This window comes from Bubalus kerabau, chromosome 19 (assembly GCF_029407905.1).
Source record: "Bubalus kerabau isolate K-KA32 ecotype Philippines breed swamp buffalo chromosome 19, PCC_UOA_SB_1v2, whole genome shotgun sequence".
Lineage (NCBI taxonomy): Eukaryota > Metazoa > Chordata > Mammalia > Artiodactyla > Bovidae > Bubalus > Bubalus kerabau.
Genome location: NC_073642.1, coordinates 70,683,447 through 70,707,885, shown reverse-complemented (window position 1 = coordinate 70,707,885; position 24,439 = coordinate 70,683,447). Strand labels below are relative to the sequence as shown.

Here is a 24,439-nt window from a genome sequence, read left to right as displayed (position 1 = left end):
CAGCCCACTGGGCAAGTCATCCATGCTGGGAAGACGAGCATCTCAGCACAAATGTCTACTTTGTCCACAGAATTAATACTGTGTTTAATTACTATGAACAAACCTCCTCTAGAGTGATTCTTGGGGTTATTTAAGCTGTTCAAGATGAAAAACAGTCAAGAAAACAAAGGGAAATACAAATGATTTGGGAATTCTGATAAACATTAAATTGTACTCAACTCCATGAATTCAATGTGATTCAAACATGTATATTTTTCTCTGATGTTTGCATATTGCGTAAGTAAACATCAGGTAATCAGAAAAGAAAAAAAAAATTAGAGTTTGTGTCTAACAAATGGCTGGTACCTGAATGTGTGGTGGGCATTTATTGAATAAAGGGAAACACATTATTGGGATTAAAGTCTCTTCCCCAAATCTACCATTGCTCCCTGAAAGCATCATTTTTCCTGACCAGCCCTCCTTCATCATTTCCTTCCTCAACAGTCTTCCTGGTATAGGGAGGGTGACCCCAGGAGGGGCTGAGTTCTCTGAGGGCACAGGCAGCATCCCCCTCACAGGGGGAGCCCCATAGACAGGATCTCTATTCACTGCTTTCAGCTTTTTATACAGAGATCCCTCCCGTATGCAAATATCCACTCTGGTCACAGGGTAGAAACACAGCACCAGCTCCCTTAAATTCAGCCTCATCCTCAAGCTTGAAGAGATTTGCGGGAGTGGTGACTCTCATCTGCTCGAAGATGAACCCACTGTGGACCCTCCTCTTTGTGCTCTCAGCCCCCAGAGGTGAGTGTCTCTGGGTCAGACATGGGCACGTGGGGAAGCTGCATCTGAGCCCACGGGTCATCGTGCTTCTCTCTCTCCACAGGGATCCTGTCCCAGGGGCAGCTGCGGGAATCGGGCCCCAGCCTGGTGAAGCCCTCACAGACCCTCTCCCTCACCTGCACGGCCTCTGGATTCTCATTGAGCAGCTATGCTGTAGGCTGGGTCCGCCAGGCTCCAGGGAAGGCGCTGGAGTGCCTTGGTTGTATAGACAGTGACAGAGACACAGGCTATAACCCAGCCCTGAAATCCCGGCTCAGCATCACCAAGGACAACTCCAAGAGCCAAGTCTCTCTATCACTGAGCAGCGTGACAACTGAGGACACAGCCGTGTACTACTGTGCGAAGGACGCAGTGAGGGGAAGTCAGTGTGAGCCCAGACAAAAACCTCCCTGCATTGGGGCCCGTGACCACCAGAGGGAGCTCAGGACTCAGTACAGAGCTGAGTACTGGAGCAGGTGCAGAAGAGGCGTTGGGAGATGGGGATCCTGGGTGGGATTCTCCTCAGGGCTTCTCTTTCCTCCTCCTGCCCAGGAGCTGCACCTCAGACCCTCTTCTGTGTCCTGGTATTTCATTGTTGTGGTTTATGTCACTCTCAGACAACTGTGTGTGTATATACATTTCAATTTAGCTTGAAGCAAGGATAGCTTTTTGAAAACACACACTCACACATAATACTCAACAGCTAAATTTTTTCCCCTTCATTTTTATTCCTTCAAGGGAACTCAGTAAAACACTTGCTGCTCCTACTGCTAAGTCACTTCAGTTGTGTCTGACTCTGTGCGACCCCATAGACGCCAGCCCATCAGGCCCCACCGTCCCTGGGATTCTCCAGGCAAGAACACTGGAGTGGGTTGCCATTTCCTCTCCAATGCATGAAAGTGAAAAGTGAACGTGAAGTCGCTCAGTCGTGTCCGACTCTTCGCGACCCCATGGACTGCAGCCCACCAGGCTCCTCTGTCCATGGGATTTTCCAGGCAAGAGTGCTGGAGTGGGTGCCGTTGCCTTCTCTGTCTTCTCTTTAAGTGGTGACACTTAAAACACTTGACTCTCGTTAATTTAAAAGTGTTAACTGTCCTGAAAGGAAACATCAGATATTTAAACATTTTAATCTTTGTTTTGTTTTCTACATGAGGAAGGAAGAGACTCAACCTCCTTCTTCCTGTCAAACTGCACCATTATAATCTGGAGCAAGCAGTGTCAAAAGCTCCAGTGTCAGGGGTCCCCAGGGCTGCATATGCAATGATTCTCATCATTCACAGATTCTGTACTGCAAATTCACCTACATGCTAGCTTTTATTGGCATCTTAACACAAACACTGTTACCTTGTGTCCTTATACAGACATTGACACTTTGGCCAGTTCACTGAGTCACTCAACACACACACATTCCAGGTGAAGGCAATCCGGGTGATACCATCTCACCCCACGTCCTCGAGAGCCTCTGGACTCACTGTGAGTGTCAACTGCATCAGGGCCCCTGCAGCCCCAGGCAGCGACGTCCAGGTGTTCTCACAAACTCCTTCCTTGGGGTCTCTCTACAGAGTGTGTGCATTTATTGAGGCTATTTCTGCTGCTGCTGCTGCTAAGTCGCTTCAGTCGTGTCCGTCTCTGTGCAATCCCAGAGACGGCAGCCCACCAGGATGCCCCGTCCCTGGGATTCTCCAGGCAAGAACACTGGAGTGGCTTGCCATTTCCTTCTCCAAAGGCTATTTCTAGAGATCATTAAAACAACATGCTGTCCCTAGAAGAATACTCTGAAAGTAGAACACAGCACTTAATACCAGGCCAGAAACACTGCTAAGACTGCCCTGTGAGCCCAGGCAGGGGGTGCCCAGGACCCCAGTGCAGGCTGCTGCCCAGGAGCATGTGAGGAGGGGGCCAGGGAGTCTCAGAGATGGAGTCTTCTCTTTTCACTGAAAACAATAACTAGCAAGACAAGGACTGGTGACGTTTAATATTGGGGCCTGTTGGGATTACACAGCACAGAGAGTCCATGAGAATTATGTGAGGATATGTCTGATTCTGTGTATGAGTGTGTGAATGTGTGTGAGTGTGTATGTGAGCATGCCAGTCTGGATGTGTGTGCATGTTTGTGTGTGTGTCAGGGTGTATATGAGTGTGTGAATGTGTTTGAGTCTATGTGCGAGTGTGGAAGTGTGTGCATGTTTGTGTGTGTGATGTGTGCATGAGTGTTTGTGTATGTGTGTATATTTGTGAGTGTGAATGTGTGCATGTGTTTGCTTGTGTTTGTGTGAGGTGTGTGTGTGTGTGTGTGAGAGTTAGCATGTCTCTGTGTGACAGGTGTGTGTGTTTCTGTGGTGACAGGTGTCTGTGCATGTGTAGGCATGTGTGTGTTTGACAGGTGTGTGTGTGACTGTGTGCTTATGTAACATGTGTGTGAGTGTGAGACAGGTGTGTGTGTGTCACAGGTGTGTGTGTTTGAAGGTGTGTGTGACAGGTGTGTGTAGCAGGTGTGTGTGTGTGTACAGGTGTGTGGATGACTGTGTGTGTCTGTATGTCTGTGTGACAGGTGTGTGTGTTTGTGTGACAGGTGTGTGTGTGACAGGTGTGTGTGGGTAACAGGTGTGTGTGTGAAGGGGGGTGTGTGTGTGACAGAAGTGTGGTCTACCAAGTATGTCTGTGTGTGACAGGTGCATGTTTGACAGGAGTGTGTGTCTGTAAAGATGCGTGTATGTGTGACAGATGTGTGTGTGACTGTGTGTGTCTGTATGTTTGTGTGACATTCGTGTGTGTGTAACAGGTCTGTGTGTGTGTAACAGATGTGTCTGTGTGTAAGACAGATGTGTGTGTTAAGGGGTGTGTGTATGTGTGTCTGTGACAGGTGTGTTTGTGTGACAGGTGTGTCTGTATATGTGAGGGGTGTGTGTGCACCAGGTGTGTGTGTGTGTCTACCAGGTGTGTGTGTGTGACAGGTGTGTGTGTGTGTGTGTGAAGGGGTGTGTGTGTGTGACAGGTGTGTCTGTGTATGAAGGGGTGTGTGTGTGCCAGTTTTGTTTCTGAAGGGGTGAGTGTGTGTGACAGATGTGTGTGTGTGACAGCTGTGTCTGTGTGTGTGAAGAGGTGTGTGTGACAGGTGTGAGTGTGAAAGGGGTGTGTGTGACAAGTATATGGGTGTGTGACAGGTGTGTGCATGTGTGACACGTGTGTGTGTGTGTGTAAGGTGTGTTGTGTGTGTGAGTGTGTGTGTCTGTATGCCTGTATGTATGTGTGTGTATGACAGGAGTGTGTGTGTGTAACAGCTGTGTGTGTTTGTGTGTGTAACAGCGGTGTGTTTGTGTGTGACACGTGTGTCTGTAACAGATGTGTGTGTGTGAGACAGTGTCTGTGCGTCTGTGACATGTTTGTGTGTGTGTGTGTAAAGGGGTGTGTGTGTGACAGGAGTGTGTGTGTGTGGAAGGTGTATTGTTTGTGTGAGTGTGTGTGTCTCTACGTCTATGCGACAGGTATGTGTGTGTGTGACAGGAGTGTGTGTGTTGTAACAGCTGTGTGTGTTTGTGTGTGTAACAGGGGTGTGTTTGTGTATGTGACAGCTGTGTGTGTGTAGCACGTGTGTGTGTGAGACAGGCGTCTGTGTGTCTGTGACATGTTTGTGTGTGTGTAAAGGGGTGTGTGTGTGACAGCTGTGTGTAACAAGTATGTGTGTGTGTGACAGGTATGTGTGTGTGACAGGTATGTGTGTGTGTGACAGGTGTGTTGGGTGTGTGATTGTGTCTGTCTGTATGTCTGTGTGACTGGTGTGTTTGTGTGACAGGAGTGTGTGTGTAACAGGTGTATGTGTGTGTGTACCCCATGGACTGTGGCGTGCCAATCTTCTCTGTCCTTTCTAGGCAAGAATCCTGGAGTGGGTTGCCTTTCCTATTCCTGGGAATCTCACACACGGGGAGTCAACCCACGTCTCCTACATTGCAAGTGGATTCTTTACTACAAGAAGCAAAATTCTCATTATCCACAGAACACTGTAGATAGAAAACCTAAAGACTCCACACAAAGCTACAAGACCACACTCATTCAGAGCACTGAACTCAACAGGTCAGAGTGGGTACCAGCATCAAATTGCTCATGGCTTAGGAGTTGTTGGGGATTCTCTGGATCCCAATTCTGATGCCATAAACGAAACCCCATAGAAACCAACTGGTAGTGGAATTGGGGATGTGGTCTGCGGCCTTCCAGTCCCATGAGATGAGAAGCATATTTGGGTTTTACAGGTGGTCCAGTGGGATCACAAAATCAGCGAAAGTGCAGGAGAGAGGAAAGCCTGTTAGGAGATGCACCACAGGACTCCACTAGCTTTGATGATGGATGAAGGTGTTGAGCCAAGGGATGAGGACACACCTAGAAGCTCAGTGACCTGGATGCCAGACACCCACAGTTCCAGGGTCACCCTCAGGAGTCTTGGCCATGTTGCATAGCATCGGGCACAAGTGACCCCACAAGCTCTGAGGCAGAGTGAGGTGGGACCTCTCCCCAGAGCACATTCAGGTGTCGGGAAACAGGATCTGGCACAGAAAACATGCTCGTGCAGAACTGCTGTTACCAAAACCAGACCGGGAAGGGCTTTGCATAGACAGTAGGTTTTAACTCAGTCAGTGTACAGGTGAGATCCTTGTGCCGAGTAAGAGCTGACCTTCACCAGACCCGAAGGGGTGACGTCTCAGGGCAGGAGAAGACCAGGGTCCCATGGACAGGGCGTCCATCAGAGTGGGGACACACACTGGTCACTTCTGGCTCCAGGAGGGATAACCCCACTGATGACATGTTGACAGCACTCCCCACCCCGGGCAAACCCGCTGCCAAGTCCACACGTGCTGTGACTGTCGTCAGCCCCAGGCTACATCCTCACACACAGAAGTGCAGGAGTGAGGACACAGCCGCAGGGCCACAGGGAGATGGGGGAGCGGAGCCCTAAGGAGCTCCCAGGAGCTGTGTGTCCTCAGTCCTCAGCAGACTTGGGGTCCTCAGTGTCCACCCTCAGGGAGGAGATGCTGAGGTTCACAAGTTCCTGCAGACACTCAGTTGTGCACAGGAAAATGCAGCCCACGGGGCAAGTCAGCCATGCTGGGAGGACGAGCATCTCAGCAGAAATGTCTAGTTGTCTACAAAATTAATACTGTGTTTAATTACTGTGAACAAACCTCCTCTAGAGTGATTCTTGAGGTTTTTAAGCTGTTAAAGATGAAAAAACAGATAAGAAAGCAAAGAAAATATAAATGAGTGAGTAATTCTGATGGACATTAAATTGTACTCATCTTCATTTGAATTCAACGTGATTATTACATGTATATTTTTCTCTGATATTTGTATATGGAGTAAGTAAACATCAGCTAATAGAAAGGAAAAAAAAATAAGAGTTTCTTTCTAACAAATGGCTGGTACCTGAATGTGTGGTGGGCATTTGTTGAGTAAAGGTAAACACGTTCGTGGGATTAAAGTCTCTTCCCCAAATCTGCCATTTTCCCTGAAAGCATCTTTTTTCCTGACCAGCCCTCCTTCATCATTTCATTCCTCAACTGTCTTCCTGGTATAGGGAGGGGGACCCCAGGAGGAGCTGAGTTCTCTGAGGGCACAGTCAGCACCCCCCTCACAGGGGGAGCCCCATAGACAGGACCTCTATTCACTGCTTTCTGCTTTTTATACAGAGGTACCTCCCGTATGCAAATATCCACTCTGGTCACAGGGTAGAAACACAGCACCAGCTGCCTTAAATTCAGCCTCCTCCTCAGGCTTTAAGAGACTTCTGGGAGTGGTGACTCTCATCTGCTCGAAGATGAACCCACTGTGGACCCTCCTCTTTGTGCTCTCAGCCCCCAGAGGTGAGTGTCTCTGGGTCAGACATGGGCACGTGGGGAAGCTGCATCTGAGCCCACGGGTCACTGTGCTTCTCTCTCTCCACAGGGGTCCTGTCCCAGGTGCAGCTGCGGGAGTCGGGCCCCAGCCTGGTGAAGCCCTCACAGACCCTCTCCCTCAACTGCACGGCCTCTGGATTCTCATTGACCAACTATGGTGTAAGCTGGGTCCGCCAGGCTCCAGGGAAGGCGCCCGAGTGGCTTGGTGGTATAGATAGTGGCGGAAGCACAGGCTATAACCCAGCCCTGAAATCCCGGCTCAGCATCACCAGGGACACCTCCAAGAGCCAAGTCTCTCTGTCAGTGAGCAGCGTGACAACTGAGGACACGGCCGTGTACTACTGTGCGAAGGACACAGTGAGGGGACCTCAGTGTGAGCCCAGACAAAAACCTCCCTGCATAGGGGCCCGTGACCACCAGGGGGCGCGCAGGACTCAGTACAGAGCTGAGTCCCGGAGCAGGTGCAGAAGAGGCGTTGGGTGGTGAGGGGCCTGGGGTGTATTCTCCTCAGAGCTTCTCTTTCCTCTTCTTGCCCAGGAGTCGCACCTCAGACCCTTTTGTGTGTCCTGATATTTCATTGTTGTGGTTTTATGTCACACTCAGACAACTGTGTACGTATATATATTCTAATTTTTCCTTGAAACAAGGATAGTCTTCTGGAGATACACACACACACACACACACACATAATACTCAAGAGCTAAATTTTTTTCCTTCATTTCTCTTCTCTCAAAGGAACTCAGTAAAACACTTGACTCATGTTAATTTCAAACTCTTAACTATCCTGAAGGAAACAGGAGATATTTAAGCATTTTTAATCTTTGTTTTGTTTTTGAACATGAAGAAGGAAGAGATCCAACCTCCTTCTTTCTGTCAAACTGTACATTAGTATCTGCAGCAATCAGTGTCAAAGGCTCCAGTGTCAGGGGTCCCCAGGGCTGCATATGCAATGATTCTCATCATTCACAGATTCTGTACTGCAAATTGACCTACATGCTAGCTTTTATTAGCATCTAAACATAAACAGTGTTACCTTGTGTCCTTATTTAGACATTGACAATATGGCCAGTTCTCTAGGTCACTCAACACACACACATTCCAGGTGAGGTCAATCAGGGTGATACCATCTCGCCTAAACATCTCTGAAGTCCACACCTCATTCTCAGCTTAAGTATGGATCATTCATAAGGGGAAATACAGAGGTCCTCAGGTGGATTTGTCCGTGGGGTCAACGTGGAGCCCACCACCATCTGTCCTCTCTCCCATCACAGTGACCATCACTGGCATAGGGAAAGGAAGCAGGAGCTGTGCTGGGCTCAGCCCTCAGGAAAGACCCAAGGACTGAGAGGACGAGGGGCTGAGCTGAGATGGGCAAGGGGCAGGAGGTGGGGGCCGTCAGGACGGAGACTCTGCACTCAGAAACGGGGACCTGCCCTGGGATCTGGTTCCAAGCCATCTGATAGACACACTGCTTTCCCACCATTGATCTCCAACCATGTAAATTCAGAAGGCACCCATGGGGATCCTGGATGACATGGGTGAGTTTGACCACAGCCTCTCTGTATTCACAGGAATAGAGCTCCTCAATGCAAGTTCCTCTTCAAGGTCCAGGGTAAAATCCACTTCTGGGCTGTGAGAGCTCACCCCTCTCTGCTCACACAGGATGGAGGTCTCAGTGAAGGCAGAGCTGTTGTGTAGAAAATGGGGCTTTGGGGTCTTCTCCTCTGCCTGGTGACAGCTCCCCAGGACACAAACTAAAGGGAAGCTTTTACATTAAAAACAATTCCTACTTGATATCCTCAGCTTTCCTGACAAGCTTGAGCTACCAGAAGTTTATATGAGGACAAGTCTTTCAACGAGAGAGCACAATATATCTAAGGAATATACAGAGGGTCTCAGGTGCAGACATGGGTCTGTGGGGATAATTGTGACCGCAGGTGACTGACAGGGACGGATTCTCCTTGTCCCCAGCTGGCCTGTCCCAGTGCAGCTGCAGGAGTAGGGTCCAGAACTGCTGAAGCTCTCACCGACCCTCTCCCTCACCTGTGCCATCTCTGGTTACTCCATCACCAGTGGTTACTGGTAACCAGTACTCCCTGCAGCTAAGCTCTGTGATCACCAAGGACATGGCAGTGTGTTGCTGTGCAAGAGACCCAGTGAGTGGAAGGCAGTGTGAGCCCAGACACCAGCCACCCTCCGGGGAATCCATGACCACCAGGGAGAGCTGGGGACACACAATTGTGTGTTGCAGGAGCAGGTGCAGATGGTGATTGACAGCTGGTCTTCTGTCAGGAGGCTTCCTCTCCTTGCAGCAGTTTCTCTGGGGAACTTCTCTGCATTCATGATTCTTAGGCACCTCCTCAGTCTCTGAGGCAGAATGATGGTTGAGATAGGGGACCGTATCCTCACTGCACGAAAGGCACAGTCTCTTAGGGTTGCTTCCTCTTGTCACGTAGGCCCGTTCTCTGGACATTTGGTGTAAGCTCGCTAAAGTCCACAGGAGAGGCTCTGTGTGACTCGGCAGTGCGGCTCAGCACAGCAGGGCCAGTGAACAAGATAGCCAGTGGTCAGCAGTGTAAGTGCAGCTGGACTCAGACAACAGAGGTGTATAAACCCAGAGCCAGGGAAGAACCCCCCTTGGTGGTGATAACTGAACTGACACCTCACTCACAGCATCAGCCATAGTTCTCTCCACGGAGACGCAGCAGGACCTACACTCCAGCCTGAGATACAAGCTGAGTCTGCTGACACCCTGCACAGATGCAGGAAGATGAAAAGTTTGTGTCGTCTGCATTCGTGCATTTACGTCTGTCATGTCCTCAGACTCACCTTCTACATCAACCTGGGGTGGGGGTCCCACTGAGTTTCCATGGAGAGAACTGTGAATAATGCTCTGAGTGTGGTGTCAGCTCTTTGAACAACACCGAGGGCATTCCTCCCTTCACTAATTGACAGGCTCTAGTAGGTGCAGTAGCTTCTGTCCTTTGGGTGGTTTTACGGCAGATAGAAGACACATACTAAAGGGAAGCTTGTACTTTAAAAACAATTCCTACTTCATATCCTCCGGTTTCCTGACAAGCTTGAGCACCAGAAGTTTATACGAGGACAAGTCTCTAAACGAGAGAGCACAATACATCTAAGGAATATACAGAATATTCCTTGATGAATAAAGAAGCCATTGTGAGCACCGTCTTCGTGTTGAGCCATGCCTCCTGACTGTCTCATGGAACAAACACTACCTTTAGTTCATGGAACTTAGTGATTTTAAATTACTTTTGTTCTAATGCACGAATGCTAGTCACTCCAGTCATGTCAGCCTCTTTACCACACAAGGGACTGTAGCCCATTAGGCTCCTCTGTCCATGAAATTTTCCAGGCAAGAATACTGGAATGGTTTGCCATGCCCTCCTCCAGGGCATCTTCCTGACCCAGGGATCGATCCTGTGTCTCTTACATCTGCTTATTGGGAGGCGGGTTCCTCTTCACTAGCGCCATCTTTCAATCATTATGTGAGTCTCGTTCAGCAGAAATCACACAAAGACAAAGTGAACTGAGTAAATAATGAGAAAGTGAAAGTTGCTCATTGTATCCAACTCTTTGGGACCCCACGGACTAGACAGTCCATGGAATTCTCCAAAGAAGAATACTGGAGTGAGTAGCATTTCCCTTCTACAGGGGATCTTCCCAAACTAGGGATCAAACCCAGGTCTCCCAAACTGCAGGCAGATTCTTCTCCAGCTGAGCCACAAGGGAAGCCCAAGTATACTGGAGTGGATAGCCTATCCGTTCTCCAGCAGATCTTCCAGTCCCGAGAATCAAATCCTATATTGCAGGATGATTCTTTACCATTGATCTGTGAGTTCAGACACTTGGTAATGGCTGACTTTTCACAACCTTCTGGACTGCAGCATGCCAGACTTCCCTGTCCATCTCCAACTCCCAGAACTTGCTCAAGCTTATGACCATCTAGTCAATGATGCCATTCAACCATCACATCCTCTGGCATCCCCTTTTCGTCCTATCTTCAATCTTTCCCAGCATCAGGGTCTTTTCCAATGAGTCTGTTCTTCAAATCAGGTGGCCAAAGTATTGGAGCTTCAGCTTCAGCATCAGTCCTTCCAGTGAATATTCAGGACTGATTTCCTTTTGGATAGACCAGTTTGATCCTCTTTCAGTCCAAGGGACTCTCACCAGTCTTCTAAACACAGCAGTTCAAAAGCATCAGTACTTCAGTGCTCAGCTTTCTTTATGGTTCATCTTTCATATCCATACATCACTACTGGAAAATCCATACTTTACTAGATGGAATTTGTCCAGCAAAGCAAAGTGTCTGCTTCTTAGTGTGCTGTCTAGGATGGTCATTACTTTTCTTCCAAGGAGCATGCTGTCAGGGAATCTTGAACGGATCTATCAGGGAAGCCCAAACAATGAGAAAAATTACAAGCCAATGAAACAAGGAGTCCAGATGTGGGTGGTCCCAGATTTGGTGGAGTCAGCAGTTCATGTACCTGGAGAGAATGAACAACCTTCCACATGGCACACCCACCTGTCAGCCCCTCCCCTATGGGACCCCCCTCATGTACGAACGTGATGACTGCATTCCTGCTCACATGGGGACATGGAAAGGGGCTGGGAGAAGGGGGACGGCTCCTCTGAAATTACTTCCGGAACCCGGAATCACCGAGAGGCACTTTGTCCTGCCTCTGACTAGAACTGGGTCACCAGGACCTAACAATCTCCTCACCATGGTGCTTTCTGAATTCGAGCCACTTGGAAGAGCTTTGGAATCTGAGCCTAAGATAAATGCTCTGCTGTGTCCTTCATCCCTGTCTCTCTATGTTGGTCAAGTCTGTCCAGGCTCCTCTGACTCTTAGTGACACTCGATTTCTCCTTCGACTCCCAGGTCAAGGACAACCCCAGCTGGTACCTGCTGGTTCCTGCATCAAGAAGTAGTGTGTGTGGAAACTGTCATTTCCATAATTAAAGCAAGGAAATTCTCAACACAAAAAGTTTCCCTGGACGTAACAGAGTCCTAACATTGGAGGGGAATCCCCCAGCACAAAACCAGAGACCCGGGCAATCCACAGTCCAGATGACATCTGCCTATGGATCGAAGCTTCAGGAGGAGCACCTTCTGGGTAATTACTACCAATTCCTGCAAGACCAGCAATTACCACTCTGAAGATGAAAGATCCTGAGGGCACAGTCCATGGTTTGAGGGATATAACTCCAGAAACATCCAGGTCTTCAAGGTGAGTGCTCATATTTATCCCTTCAGGACACCTGACAGACGAGGGGAAAGCCAACGCTGAGAAATGTTAACACCTACTCAGAAGGTTCATCAGGCAGACGCTCCATGGAAGAGCTCTTCCCCCAGCTTTCCTAGGAGATGAACAGAAATTCCTGTCTACTGCAGACCTACAGATGGGTCATATCTCATGGCTAAGAGAAGGGACTGGACCAGAGCACTGCAGCCCAGGAGGGAGTAGAACGAGGATGGGCCAATACTGAAAACCCTGGCGACGCTCAGAGCCCAGACCCAGATCCCCTGAGTCATGGGTGTTCAACCTCACAATGCAGGTAGCTCCTACCCATATGTGATCCCCAGGGACCTGGAAGAGCTACAATATGCAGCCGCCTTGAGGAGGGGAGCCAGTGTGCAGAGACCAGAGCCAGACAACATCCAGGAGGCAGGGCGCTGAGGTTCTGGTACCCACGGCTGGAGACCAGGCTTGGAGCACCTCACTACTGGCCTCAGACCCGCTCTCTCCTGCCTGATCGACATGGCCAGTATCCCTCTCCTGCCCTAGGGTATCTTACGTGCTCAGGAATATTTATGAAGATTCCATCAGAGACTCAGAACAGGGGGAAGCAGGTTTGTCACAGGGTCCTGCTGGAGGACACGTGGCTGACTCAGCAGTGGGTCAGTCTCCCCACTGACGCCAGTCCTAAGGTCCTCGGGCCAGTGGTCAGGAGGGACAGTGAGAAGCAGGATGGAGTCTGAGAATGGATGCACCCGAGGCCATCCTGCTAAAGAGATGTCCTGCCAGGGGACACGCACATGGCTGACCTAGCTTCTCTACAGGGTGCTGTTGTGGCAACCCTCTCCAGTGTTCCTGCCCGGAGAATCCCATGGACAGAGGAGTCTGGTGGGCTACAGTCCGTGGGGTCTCAAAGGGTCAGACACGACCGAGGTGACTGAGCATGCTCACCGCCCCATTCCCTGGGTGAGCACTCCCTCAGGGCAGTCTCCCCTGAGTCAGCTGACAAGGGCTCTGCCTCATCCTCCTCCGATGTCTCAGGTGTCTCCTCTCACAGGTGTGGGCACTAGGAGCCCCTCAGGTGTTTGTGCTGTGAGTTGTCAGGGGCGACTGCACTGGTTTCTGAAAAGGGGGCTCATCTTGACCTTCTTGTGGGGCCCCTGCAGGATCCGGGTGCTGTAAGAACAGGTGAGCCCAGGAGTGAACGGTAGGTGCAGTGGGCATCGGGCCCCATGCTTCTGCGTGCAGCTATCCTGTGACATGATGTTAGCCCACGGGGGGCTCCAGGAGGCCAAGGGACCCCAAGTCCTCGAGAGCCTCTGGACTCACTGTGAGTGTCAACTGCATCAGTGTACCTGCAGCCCCAGGGAGGTGACGTCCAGGTGTTCTCACAAACTCCTTCCTTGGGGTCTCTCTACAGAGTGTGTGCCTTATTGAGGCTATTTCTAGAGATGATTAAAAGAACATGCTGTGTCTAGAAGAATACTCTGAAGATGCAACACAGCCACTTAATACCAGAAAAGAAACACTGCTAGGACTGCCCTGTGAGCCCAGGCAGGGGGAGCCCAGGACCCCAGCATAGGGCTGCTGCCCAGGAGCATGTGGCGTGGGACCAGGGAGTCTCAGAGATGGAGTCTTCTCTTTTCACTGAAAACAATAACTAGCAGGACAAGGACTGGTGACATTTAATATTCGGGCCTGTTGGGAATACACAGCTCGGTGAGGCCATGAGCAGTATGTGAGGATATGCGTGATTGTATGTGAGTGTGTATATGAGTGTGTGAATGTGTTTGAGTCCATGTCTGAGTGTGGATGTGTATGCATGTTTGTGTGTGTGAACATGTGCATGAGTGTGTATATGTATGAGTATCTGTATGTGTTTGTGTGTGAATGTCAGCATGTGTGTGCTTGAGTTCATGTGAATGTATGCATGTGTGTGTGAGTGAGCATGTCTCTGTGTGACAGGTGTGTGTGTTTTTTATGTGTGTGAGAGATGTGTTATTGTGTGTGTGACAAGTGTGTGTGTCACAGGTGTGTGTGACATGTGTCATCTGACAGGTGTGTGTGTGTGACAGGAGTGTGTGTGTGTGTGTGAATGTGTGTGTGTGTGTGACAGGTGTGTGTGTGACTCTGTGTGTCTATATGTCTTTGTGACAGGTGTCGATGTGTGTGACAGTTTCGTGTGTGTCTGACAGGTGTGTGTGTCTGACAGGTGTGTGTGTGTGTGTGACAGGTGTGTGTGTGTGTGTGAATACCCAGTGGTCACTGACTTTAGGGAAACACACTGATTAGAGGTGAACATGTCTCTGTGGCACTAAAGGCTGGGTCACTATGGGGACTGTGTCCTGTGGGGCGGGTCCCACAGTGGAAGAGCTCTGTGTTCACAGGGGTCAGGGACCTGGCAGGACACACGCCCTCAAACAAGCATGAGGACACGGACACACACACACTGAGCATGGCCATGGGTCATAAGTCTGCTCCTTCCTAATATCACTCATGTATTGAATGTAAAGTTTTCAGCCTCAGAACATGCAGGTGACCTGAGGTGTCCTAGGTTAAATACGGATATTCTGAGCCCTGAGAACATCACCCAGAGCAACACTGGCTCTGCACAGCAGTCCTGGGAGCACAGCCCTCACCAGGGACTGGAGCTGGAGAGTCCTCCTCCTGGTGGCCTTGGCTCCAGGTCAGGGTCATCCCGATGCTGCAGTCAAGGAAGGGACAGGGTCCAGTCAAGGGGGTTCATGCACTTCTGTCCCCTGTCCACAGGTGTGCACTCTCAGGTGCAGCTGGTGCAGTTGGGGCTGAGCTGAAGAAGCCTGGAGCATCAGTGAAGGTGTCCTGCAAGGCTTCTGGATACACCTTCACCAACTACATGCACTGGGTGCCACAGGCCCCTCAGCAAGGGCTTGAACAGATGGACAGATTGACAGCAAAGATGGTGGAGCAAAGTAGGCACAGAAGTTCCAGGGCAGAGTCATGTTGGCTGCAGACATGTCCACCAGCACCACCTACATGGAGCTGAGCAGTCTGAGGTCTGAGGACACGGCTGTTTATACTGTATGAGACACACAGTGTGAAAACCCACATCCTCAGAGTGTCAGAAACCCTGAGGGGCAGGGTGGCTGTGCTGGGAGTGGACAGGAGAAAAATGATGGTTTTCCTGATTTCTCATCACCAAGAGCCTGGAATTGAGAGATCCGATCATGCTCTCCTGGGACACTGGTGCTTTTGAGCAAGACCTCAAAGAAAGATGCGAGATAAAGATTTCTCTCCAATGGGTTATGGATTTTTATTCCTTTTTTAGCAGGGGTATTGAGAGCCTCATTCTTCTTGGGAATGTTAGGGGAGGCATTATCTGGGAATATTTGGTTAATGTCAAGTATGGGATTCTTATTCTGTACAGTGTCCTCGCAAGTCCTCTGGCTCATTCTTTAGATTGAAAAGTGCCATTGTCCTTGGGGGAATCCCAAGGGTGAATTTCTATTCCCCAGCCTCTGGCAAGTAGCACACACATGTCATCCGGTCAGACAGCCACGAGCAGGGTTATAGAGTCAGAGTCGAGAGGTGCACAGGTCCCTCAGTCTGTGGCAGAACATGGTTCCTCCCAGGGACCACAGCCTGCAGTGCCCTGTCCCCAGGGGCAGTGCTTGAGGGCACCAAGTAAGTAGGAGCCATGTGGGAGACACTGGCAGATGTGAGACCCACGTCCTAGCCTGTATCACTCTGCTTATCATTGTGCCAAGTTCCCACACGTGTAGGGCTCAAATCAACACACACACATTCCCTTTCAGTCCACAGTTCAGAATCTGATATCAGTTTCACTGGATTGGAATCCAGATGCGACAGGACCACAGTCCCAAGGTTCTCAGGGTCTGAATACATCTGTGCCCCCAGAATTCAGGCTTGGAAGTCCTGTGCACCCCGGAGAATGCTGCTAGAATTGGGGTCTTTGGCATATGCTTAGTTCATGAAAGGAGAGTCCTCATGATTTGGGTTGGAGTCTTTCTAAGAATCCCCAGAGAACATACTTGTCCTTGTCCACCAGGGGAGGACCCAGCAGGAAGGTGCCAGATGTGAACCAGGAAGGGGGCCTCACCAGAAGGCAGCCTCACTGGTGTTCTGACCTGGGGCTTCCAGCCTCTAGGACTGTGGGAAATAAAGGCTTGCTTACAGACCACCCCACCTGAGCTCCTGTTGTGCACTCTGAAAGGATAAAGTCAGGGACAATCTGCTTCTTTGCCGTGTCCAGTCTAGAGGTTCACTGCCTGCATCCCTGGCTCTCAGCCACTTCCTTCATCTGCACAGCCCAGCAAAGCACCTTCCATCAGTGGTCACTTCTCCCAGGGTCAGATGCCCTTGGCCTCCCTCTGATGAACACATTTGTGGTTTCAACTGGAGCCACATGATAATCCAGGAAAAGCAGACCTCTCAATTAGTCACATTTGCCAAAGTCCCTAATGCCATGTGAGATGACATTCAGAGACTCAATGAAAGATTCAGACAAACAAAGTCCACCTTCAGCCCTGCAAATACATCCTTCCCACAGGCCCATTACACTTAGCAAATCCCAGAAGACCTCCCAAATGTCAACCTAAGAATTGACACTAAATTATAATGGCAATTATAATAAAGATTATAGAGCAAAGTTGGTCTAAATACCATCAACCCCAGGTCCCAAATCTAGTCCTCTAATTCAGCTATGCGTGAGGATTTGTGTTCTGAAATACAACATGAAGACAGGCGTATCTTAGCTACAAGGAGTTTCATTCCGTATAAAGGATAAACATAAGTCAGAAAGGACCCCTGGTCCCAGTGTGCACGAGTGCTCAGTGCTACAGTTGTGTCTGACTCTTTGCCACCCTATGGACTATAGCCTGCCAAGCGCCTCTGTCCATGGGGTTCTCCAGGCTGAGAATACTGGAGTGGGCTGGTATTTCCTCCTCCAGGGGATCTTCCCAACCCAGGGACTGAACCCAAGTCTCCTGCATTTCTTTCAGTGCAAGCAGATTCTTCACTGCTGAGCCACCAGGGAGGCCCCACTGACCCCGACAGTGTTTAAATCCATCCATGCAAACCCTACTAAGTCCAAGGTCTGGGAATAATCTTCTTTGGCTCTTCTTCCAGCCTCTGGGCCTGTTGATCTGCCCCCTTACTTGCCATTGCTTTTTGTGGGAGGCGGTGCATATTTGAAGCTGAGCACTTTCACCAGCATATTTCCTGCTGCTGGGATCTTGAACCATCACCGTGACCCTCATGTAAAAGACAACTGAGGATGGTGCATGTTCCTTTCTATTCATTGTTGAATTTGATTTGCTAATAGGTTTTCAGAAGTTTTGCATTAAATTCATCAAAGGTATGTTTTATAAAAGTCCCTAGAGAAACTTTCTGTTCCGAGACTGTTGCTCCTTGGAAGATTTTTAAATTACTATGATGAAATTCAATTTTCACACACATGATCAGTCTCTCCATGTTGTCTCCTCCATCTTGATTCAGTCCTGCAGGTTTTACAGTTAAGGAATTTGTCCATTTCTTGTAGATTGTCCAATTTGTTGGCATACAAGTGTTTGTAATAATCTCATATGATTTTCTGTATCTCTGTGGTATTAGCTTTATGTCTTTTCTATTTTTTATTTTATTCCAGTAAATTCTTTTTCCTCCATTGGAGACTGGCTACAGATTTGTGGTTTTCTTTGTCTTTGCAAACATGACACTGACAGCAGCAGCACCAGCCTGACTCACTGATCGTCTTGTGTTCTGTGTGTGTGTTCCTCTCAACATTATTAATTTCTGCACTGTTTTGTCCTTTCCTTTCCACTACTGCCTCTGGGCTTTTGTGGTGTTCTGTTCTAATTTCTGTAGGTAGTAAGTTCGATTGTTTCCTTCTGTTTCTTGAAGAAGACCTGTATCACTGTCAGCTTTCGTTTCAGAACTGCTGGGCCAGCATAGAGTTTAGAGATAAGTGTGTGTTAGTCCCTCAGTCGTGTCTGGCACTTTGTTGCCCCAGGGACTCTAGTGCGCCAGTCTTCTTTGTCCTTTCTAGGCAAGAATCCTGGAGTGGGTTGCCATTTCCTACTCCAGGGAATCTCACACACGGGGAGTCAACCCAGGTCTCCTACATTGCAAGTGGATTCTTTCCCACAAGAGGCCAAATTCTCCTTATCTACAGAACACTGTAGATAGAAAGCCCTAAAGACTCCACACAAAGCTACGAGACCACACTCATCCAGAGAGCACTGAACTCAACAGGTCAGAGTGGGTACCAGCATCTGATTGCTCATGGCTTGGGAGTTGTTGGGGATTCTCTGGATCCCACTCCTGATGCCATAAATTAAACCCCAGAGAAAACAACTGGCAGTGGATTTGGGGATGTCGTGTGCGGCCTTCCAGTCCCATGAGATGAGAAGCATATTTGGGTTTTACAGGTGGTCCAGTGGGATCACAAGATCAGAGAAAGTGCAGGAGAGAGAAAAGCCTGTTAAGAGATGCAGCACAAGACTCCACTGGCTTTGATGATGGACGAAGCTGTTGAGCCAAGGGATAAGGACATATCCAGAAGCTCAGTGACCTGGATGCCAGAGACCACAGTTCCAGGGTCACCCTCAGGAGTCTTGGCCATGTTGTATAGCATCGGGCACAAGTGACCCCACAAGCCATGAGGCACAGTGAGGTGGGGCCTCTCCCCAGAGCTCACTCAGGTATCAGGAAACTGGATCTCGCACAGAAGACATTCTAGTGCAGAACTGCTGTGGTCAAAGCCAGACCAGGAAGGGCTTTTCTTAGACAGTAGGTTCTAACTCAGTCAGTGTACAGGTGAGATCCCTGTGCCGAGGAAGAGCTGACCTGCACCAGACCCGAATGGGTGAAGTCTCAGGGCAGGAGAAGACCAGGGTCCCATGGACAGGGCATCCGTCAGAGTGGGGACACACACTGGTCACTTCTGGCTCCAGGAGGGATAACCCCACTGATGACATGTTGACAGCACTCCCCACCCCGGGCAAACCCGCTGCCAAGTCCACACGTGCTGTGACTGTCGTCAGCCCCAGGCTACATCCTCACACACAGAAGTGCAGGAGTGAGGACACAGCCACAGGGCCACAGGGAGGTGGGGGAGCGGAGCCCTAAGGAGCTCCCAGGAGCTGTGTGTCCTCAGTCCTCAGCAGACTTGGGGTCCTCAGTGTCCACCCTCAGGGAGGAGATGCTGAGGTTCACGAGTTCCTGCAGACACTCAGTTGTGCACAGGAAAATGCAGCCCATGGGGCAAGTCAGCCATGCTGGGAAGACGAGCATCTCAGCAGAAATGTCTACTTTGTCCACAGAATTAATACTGTGTTTAATTACTATGAAAAAACCTCCTCTAGAGTGATTCTTGAGGGGTTTAAGCTGTTCAAGATGAAAAACAGTCAAGAAAACAAAGGGAAATACAAATGCTTTGGGAATTCTGATAAACATTAAATTGTACTTAACTCCATGAATTCAATGTGATTCAAACATGTATATTTTTCTCTGATGTTTGCATATGGAGTAAGTAAACATCAGGTAATCAGAAAAGAAAAAAAAATTAGAGTGTGTGACTAACAAATGGCTGGTACCTGAATGTGTGGTGGACATTTGTTGAGTAAAGGTAAACACGTCTTTGGGATTAAAGTCTTTTCCCCAAATCTGCCATTGCTCCCTGAAAGCATCTTTTTTCCTGACCAGCCCTCCTTCATCATTTCATTCCTCAACCGTCTTCCTGGTGTGGGGAGGGGGACCCCAGGAGGGGCTGAGCTCTCTGAGGACACATTCAGCACCCCCCTCACAGGGGGAGCCCAATAGACAGGACCTCTATTCACTGCTTTCTGCTTTTTATACAGAGGTCCCTCCTGTATGCAAATATCCACTCTGGTCACAGGGTAGAAACACAGCACCAGCTCCCTTAAATTCAGCCTCCTCCTCAGGCTTGAAGAGACTTGCGGGAGTGGTGACTCTCATCTGCTCGAAGATGAACCCACTGTGGACCCTCCTCTTTGTGCTCTCAGCCCCCAGAGGTGAGTGTCTCTGGGTCAGACATGGGCATGTGGGGAAGCTGCATCTGAGCCCATGGGTCACCGTGCTTCTCTCTCTCCACAGGGGTCCTGTCCCAGGTGCAGCTGAAGGAGTCGGGCCCCAGCCTGGTGAAGCCCTCACAGACCCTCTCCCTCACCTGCACGGTCTCTGGATTCTCATTAAGCGACAGTAGTGTAGGCTGGGTCCGCCAGGCTCCAGGAAAGGCGCTGGAGTGGCTCGGTGCCATATATTCTGGTGGAAGCACAGGCTATAACCCAGCCCTGAAATCCCGGCTCAGCATCACCAAGGACAACTCCAAGAGCCAAGTCTCTCTGTCACTGAGCAGCGTGACAACTGAGGACACGGCCACATACTACTGTGCAAGAGACACAGTGAGGGGAAGTCAGTGTGAGCCCAGACAAAAACCTCCCTGCATAGGGGCCCGTGACCACCAGGGGGCGCTCAGGACTCAGTACAGAGCTGAGCCCTGGAGCAGGTGCAGAAGAGGCGTTGGGCGGTGGGGGCCTGCGGGGGATTCTCCTCAGAGCTTCTCTTTCCTCCTCCTGCCCAGGAGCTGCACCATAGACCCATTTCTGTGTCCTGGTATTTCATTGTTGTGTTTTATGTCACTCTCAGACAACTGTCTGTGTATATATATTTCATTTTAGCTTGAAGCAAGGATAGCTTTATGAAAACATACTCACACATAATACTCAATAGCTAAATTTTTTCTCCTTCGTTTTTATTCCTTCAAGGGAACTCAGTAAAACACTTGCTGCTGCTACTGCTAAGTCGCTTCAGTTGTGTCCGACTCTGTGTGACGCCATAGACGGCAGGCCATCAGGCCCCACCGTCCCTGGGATTCTCCAGGCAAGAACACTGGAGTGGGTTGCCATTTCCTCTCCAATGCATGAAAGTGAAAAGTGAACGTGAAGTCGCTCAGTCGTGTCCGACTCTTCGCGACCCCATGGACTGCAGCCCACCAGGCTCCTCCATCCGTGGGATTTTCCAGGCAAGAGTACTGGAGTGGGGTGCCATTGCCTTCTCCGTCAGTAAAACACTTAACTCTCATTAATTTCAAAACTGTTAACTATCCTGAAAGGAAACATAAGATATTTAAACCCTTTAATCTTTCTTTTGTTTTGCACATGAGGAAGGAAGAGATCCAAATTCCCTCTATCTGTCAAACTGCACCGTTAGAATCTGGAGCAAGCAATGTCAAAGGCTCCAGTGTCAGGGGTCCCCAGGGCTGCATATGCAAAGATTCTCATCATCCACAGATTCTGTACTGAAAATTCACCTACATGCTAGTTTTACTAGCGTCTTAACATAAACACTGTTACCTTGTGTCCTTATATAGACATTGACACTTTGGCCAGTTCACTGAGTCACTCAACACACACACATTCCAGGTGAGGGCAATCGGGGTGATACCATGTCGCCTCAACGTCTCTGAAGTCCACACCCCATTCTGAGCTTATGTCGGGATCATTCATAAGGGGCAATACAGAGGTCCTCAGGTGGATTTCTCTGTGGAGTCAATGTGGAGACCACCACAATCTGTCCTCGCTCCCATCACAGTGACCGTCACTGGCACAGGGAAAGGAAGCAGGAGCTGTGCTGGGCTCAGCCCTCAGGAAAGACCCAAGGACTGAGAGGACGAGGGGCTGAGCTGAGATGGGCAAGGGGCAGGATGTGGGGGCCGTCAGGACAGAGACTCTGCACTCAGAAAGGGGGACCTGCCCTGGGATCTGGTTCCAAGCCATCTGATAGACATACTGCTTTCCCACTCTTGCTCGCCAACCATGTAAATTCAGAAGGCGCCCATGGGGACCCTGGGATGATCGGGGTGATTGTGACTGCAGCCTCTCTGGACTCACAGGAATAGAGCTCCTCAATGCACATTCCTCCTCAAGCTCCAAGGAAAAATCCACCTCTGGGCTATGGGAGCTCACCACTGTCTGCTCACACAGGGTGGAGGTCTCAGTGAAGGCTGAGCTGTTGTGTAGAAGATGAGGCTTTGGGGTCTTCTCCAATGACTGGTGGCTGTTCCCCAAGGGAAGGTCAGGCGTCAGGCATGCATCTGTGGGGGTAATTGTGACAGCAGGTGACTGACTGGGTTTGAATCTTCTTGTCCCCGGGTGTCTTGTCCCAGGTGAAGGTGCAGGAGTCCGGCCCAGAACTGGTGAAGCCCTCGCAGATCGTCTCCCTCACATGTGCTGTCTCTGGTTGCTCCGTCACGTGGTTATGGTGGGAGCTGGATCCACCAGGCCCCAGGGAAGGGGCTAGCGTGGATGGGAAGCACATACTATAATGGTGACACTTACCACAGCCCCTCCATCAAGAGCCACACCTCCATCTCCAGGGGCACGTCTAAGAACCAGTCCTCCCTGCAGCTGAGCTCTGTGACCACTGTGGACACAGCTGTGTATTATTGTGCAAGAGACACAGTGAGGGTACAGCACTCTCAGCCCAGACACAGGCCACCCTCCAGGGGCTCCATGACCACCAGGGGGCTTGTGGGACACACCAAGCACAGGGCTGAGCCCAGGAGCAGGTGCCCTGGGCTTGGAGGGGATGCTCGGGAGAGCCTGTGCTTTCCTCTTCCTGCCCAGGAGTCCACCAGAGACCCTCATCTGTGTCCTAACGTCTCACTGCTGTGCTTTATGTCACCCTCAGCATACTGTGGGAATAGGCATATGTTTTTGCAGTTTTAATTTCCTGTTGAAGTAGGGTGGATTTTATACATACACATTTAATCCTCAAGAATTAAGGATAACTTTTTGGTTTACTTTTCTTCTCCTCAAAGGATCTCAGCATACCCTTGAGGCCCATCACCATTTTCCTGGTGAGTCTGAATCTTGAAATTTTTGAATGTTCTGAGCAGACACAGGAGATTTTCAGTTGCTACAATGTTTGCTGTTTTTTACATGTGGAAGGAAGAGACTCACTCTCCTTCTTTCACTGAAACTGCAAAAACAGGTAGAATTCTGCTGTGTCCAGTGTTATAGGTGCTAGCACAGAGAGCCCCAATACTGCGTATACAGACATCTTCGTTATTCAGATTCCGCATTTGCAAGTTCACCTACTTTTAGCTATTATTAGCATCATAAAACATATACCATCGTTTCACAGTCATTAATGGACATTTACAATGTGGACTGCCTTTAAATCATCCAACACACGCATGTTTCTACTTGAGGGCAGTCAAGCCCATTCCCTCATGTTTCATCCAATCATGCAAATCAGTCTCCTTCATGTTCAGTTTACTGAAATATTGTCACATTTTGGGCTCCTTAGTTGACAGTTTCCCTCTTAAAATGACCCCATGTGTAGTCCTCATACACAGGCTAGTGTCTCTAAGCACCCATTGCTGCAAGCTAACTTTCAATAGAAAATATCTCTCTCAGAAAGGTTCATTCAGGCAAGATGGTACTTCTGGGCATGTGAGCTTGACATTGATGTCTCAAATAAATATTATCTTTTAATATGGGATTCAGATATCAGTTTTTGTTATTTGAGGTAGCCTTGGAAACTTGGTTCAGTTCCAAATACAGATGGTAAAAATGAAGATTTTTTGACAAGAAGGAGATGGACTGGATGGAAAATGACCATGAGGAGATCAAGTTCAGGGGGTCTTGGCTAGACTGTCTCCCAAGGATTCTTGGTCAATAGACATCAGGGAGATCAGAATCACCTGGGAGACAGCAGGTTTAATGAAATGACTCCAACATTGAGAGTGATCAGAGGTCAAGGGTAAGCGTGCTCACTAGTCTGACTTAGGTGTCTTGATAAAACTAGGAAAGGATGGACACAGAAACCCACAGGTCAAGACTTAATTGAGAAACAAATTTCAGGAAGCCAGAGTAAAATGTAGTCAGGGGGTCCTTGTCATCTTGGGAGTCAGCGTTCTTATCTTCATTGACCTGGTTCTCTGAAAGTCAGCTTTAACCCAAAGGAAGATGATCTGTCTGGTCCTTCCCCATCCTGCTGGCATCTCTGAGCTGTGAGCATCCCCCGGGTCTGAGGAAGGTGGAGTGATGTAGTGACCTCTGTGAAGAGGTCTCATGCTTTCTCCTTCCCAGGTGTCCTGTCCCAGGTGCTGGGGCGGGAGTCGAACCAGGACTATTGGAGGCCCTCTCCTCACCTGGTCTGTCTGTGGATTCTGCATCACACAGAGTGCTGACTGCTGGGACTGGAGCCCTCGCTCTTAAGAGTCAGAGCTGCAGTGACGGGGTGCTTTGGTCGTGGGAACAGCGCAGCATAGAGCATGTCTCTCCAGAAACCACTCTCCATCCAGAGACATGTCCATCTAGCTCCACGAGGACCTAGGACACAACCCTGTGTTGCTGTCCCAGGAGGTCCAGGGAGAAGTCAGACCCAACCCACGTAACACTGCCTACAGGGCTGCTCCAAGCACCAGGGGACACCCGCGTCATCAGGAAACAAGAGGACACTTTTCAA

The 24,439-nt window shown here is 49.6% G+C and overlaps 1 protein-coding gene and 1 gene segment (V, D, J or C); both read left to right on the top strand.

Moving 5' to 3' along the window:
- Positions 1 to 704: 704 nt before the first annotated feature.
- LOC129633970 (uncharacterized) lies at positions 705 to 12,388 on the top strand. The gene is made up of 7 exons (XM_055555916.1): positions 705 to 783; positions 866 to 1,173; positions 6,756 to 7,043; positions 8,194 to 8,224; positions 8,760 to 8,820; positions 9,143 to 9,261; positions 12,267 to 12,388. Exons 1-7 carry the CDS (start codon positions 738 to 740, stop codon positions 12,386 to 12,388), a joined length of 975 nt encoding a protein of 324 aa, XP_055411891.1. The 5' UTR covers positions 705 to 737.
- Positions 12,389 to 19,913: 7,525 nt separating this feature from the next.
- The window catches only part of LOC129634372 (Ig mu chain C region membrane-bound form-like), a 70,678-nt gene continuing 66,152 nt past the window's right edge, over positions 19,914 to 24,439 (top strand). The window contains 2 exon segments of the C gene segment in view: positions 19,914 to 19,977; positions 20,060 to 20,355. Coding sequence covers positions 19,932 to 19,977; positions 20,060 to 20,355 — 342 coding nt within the window.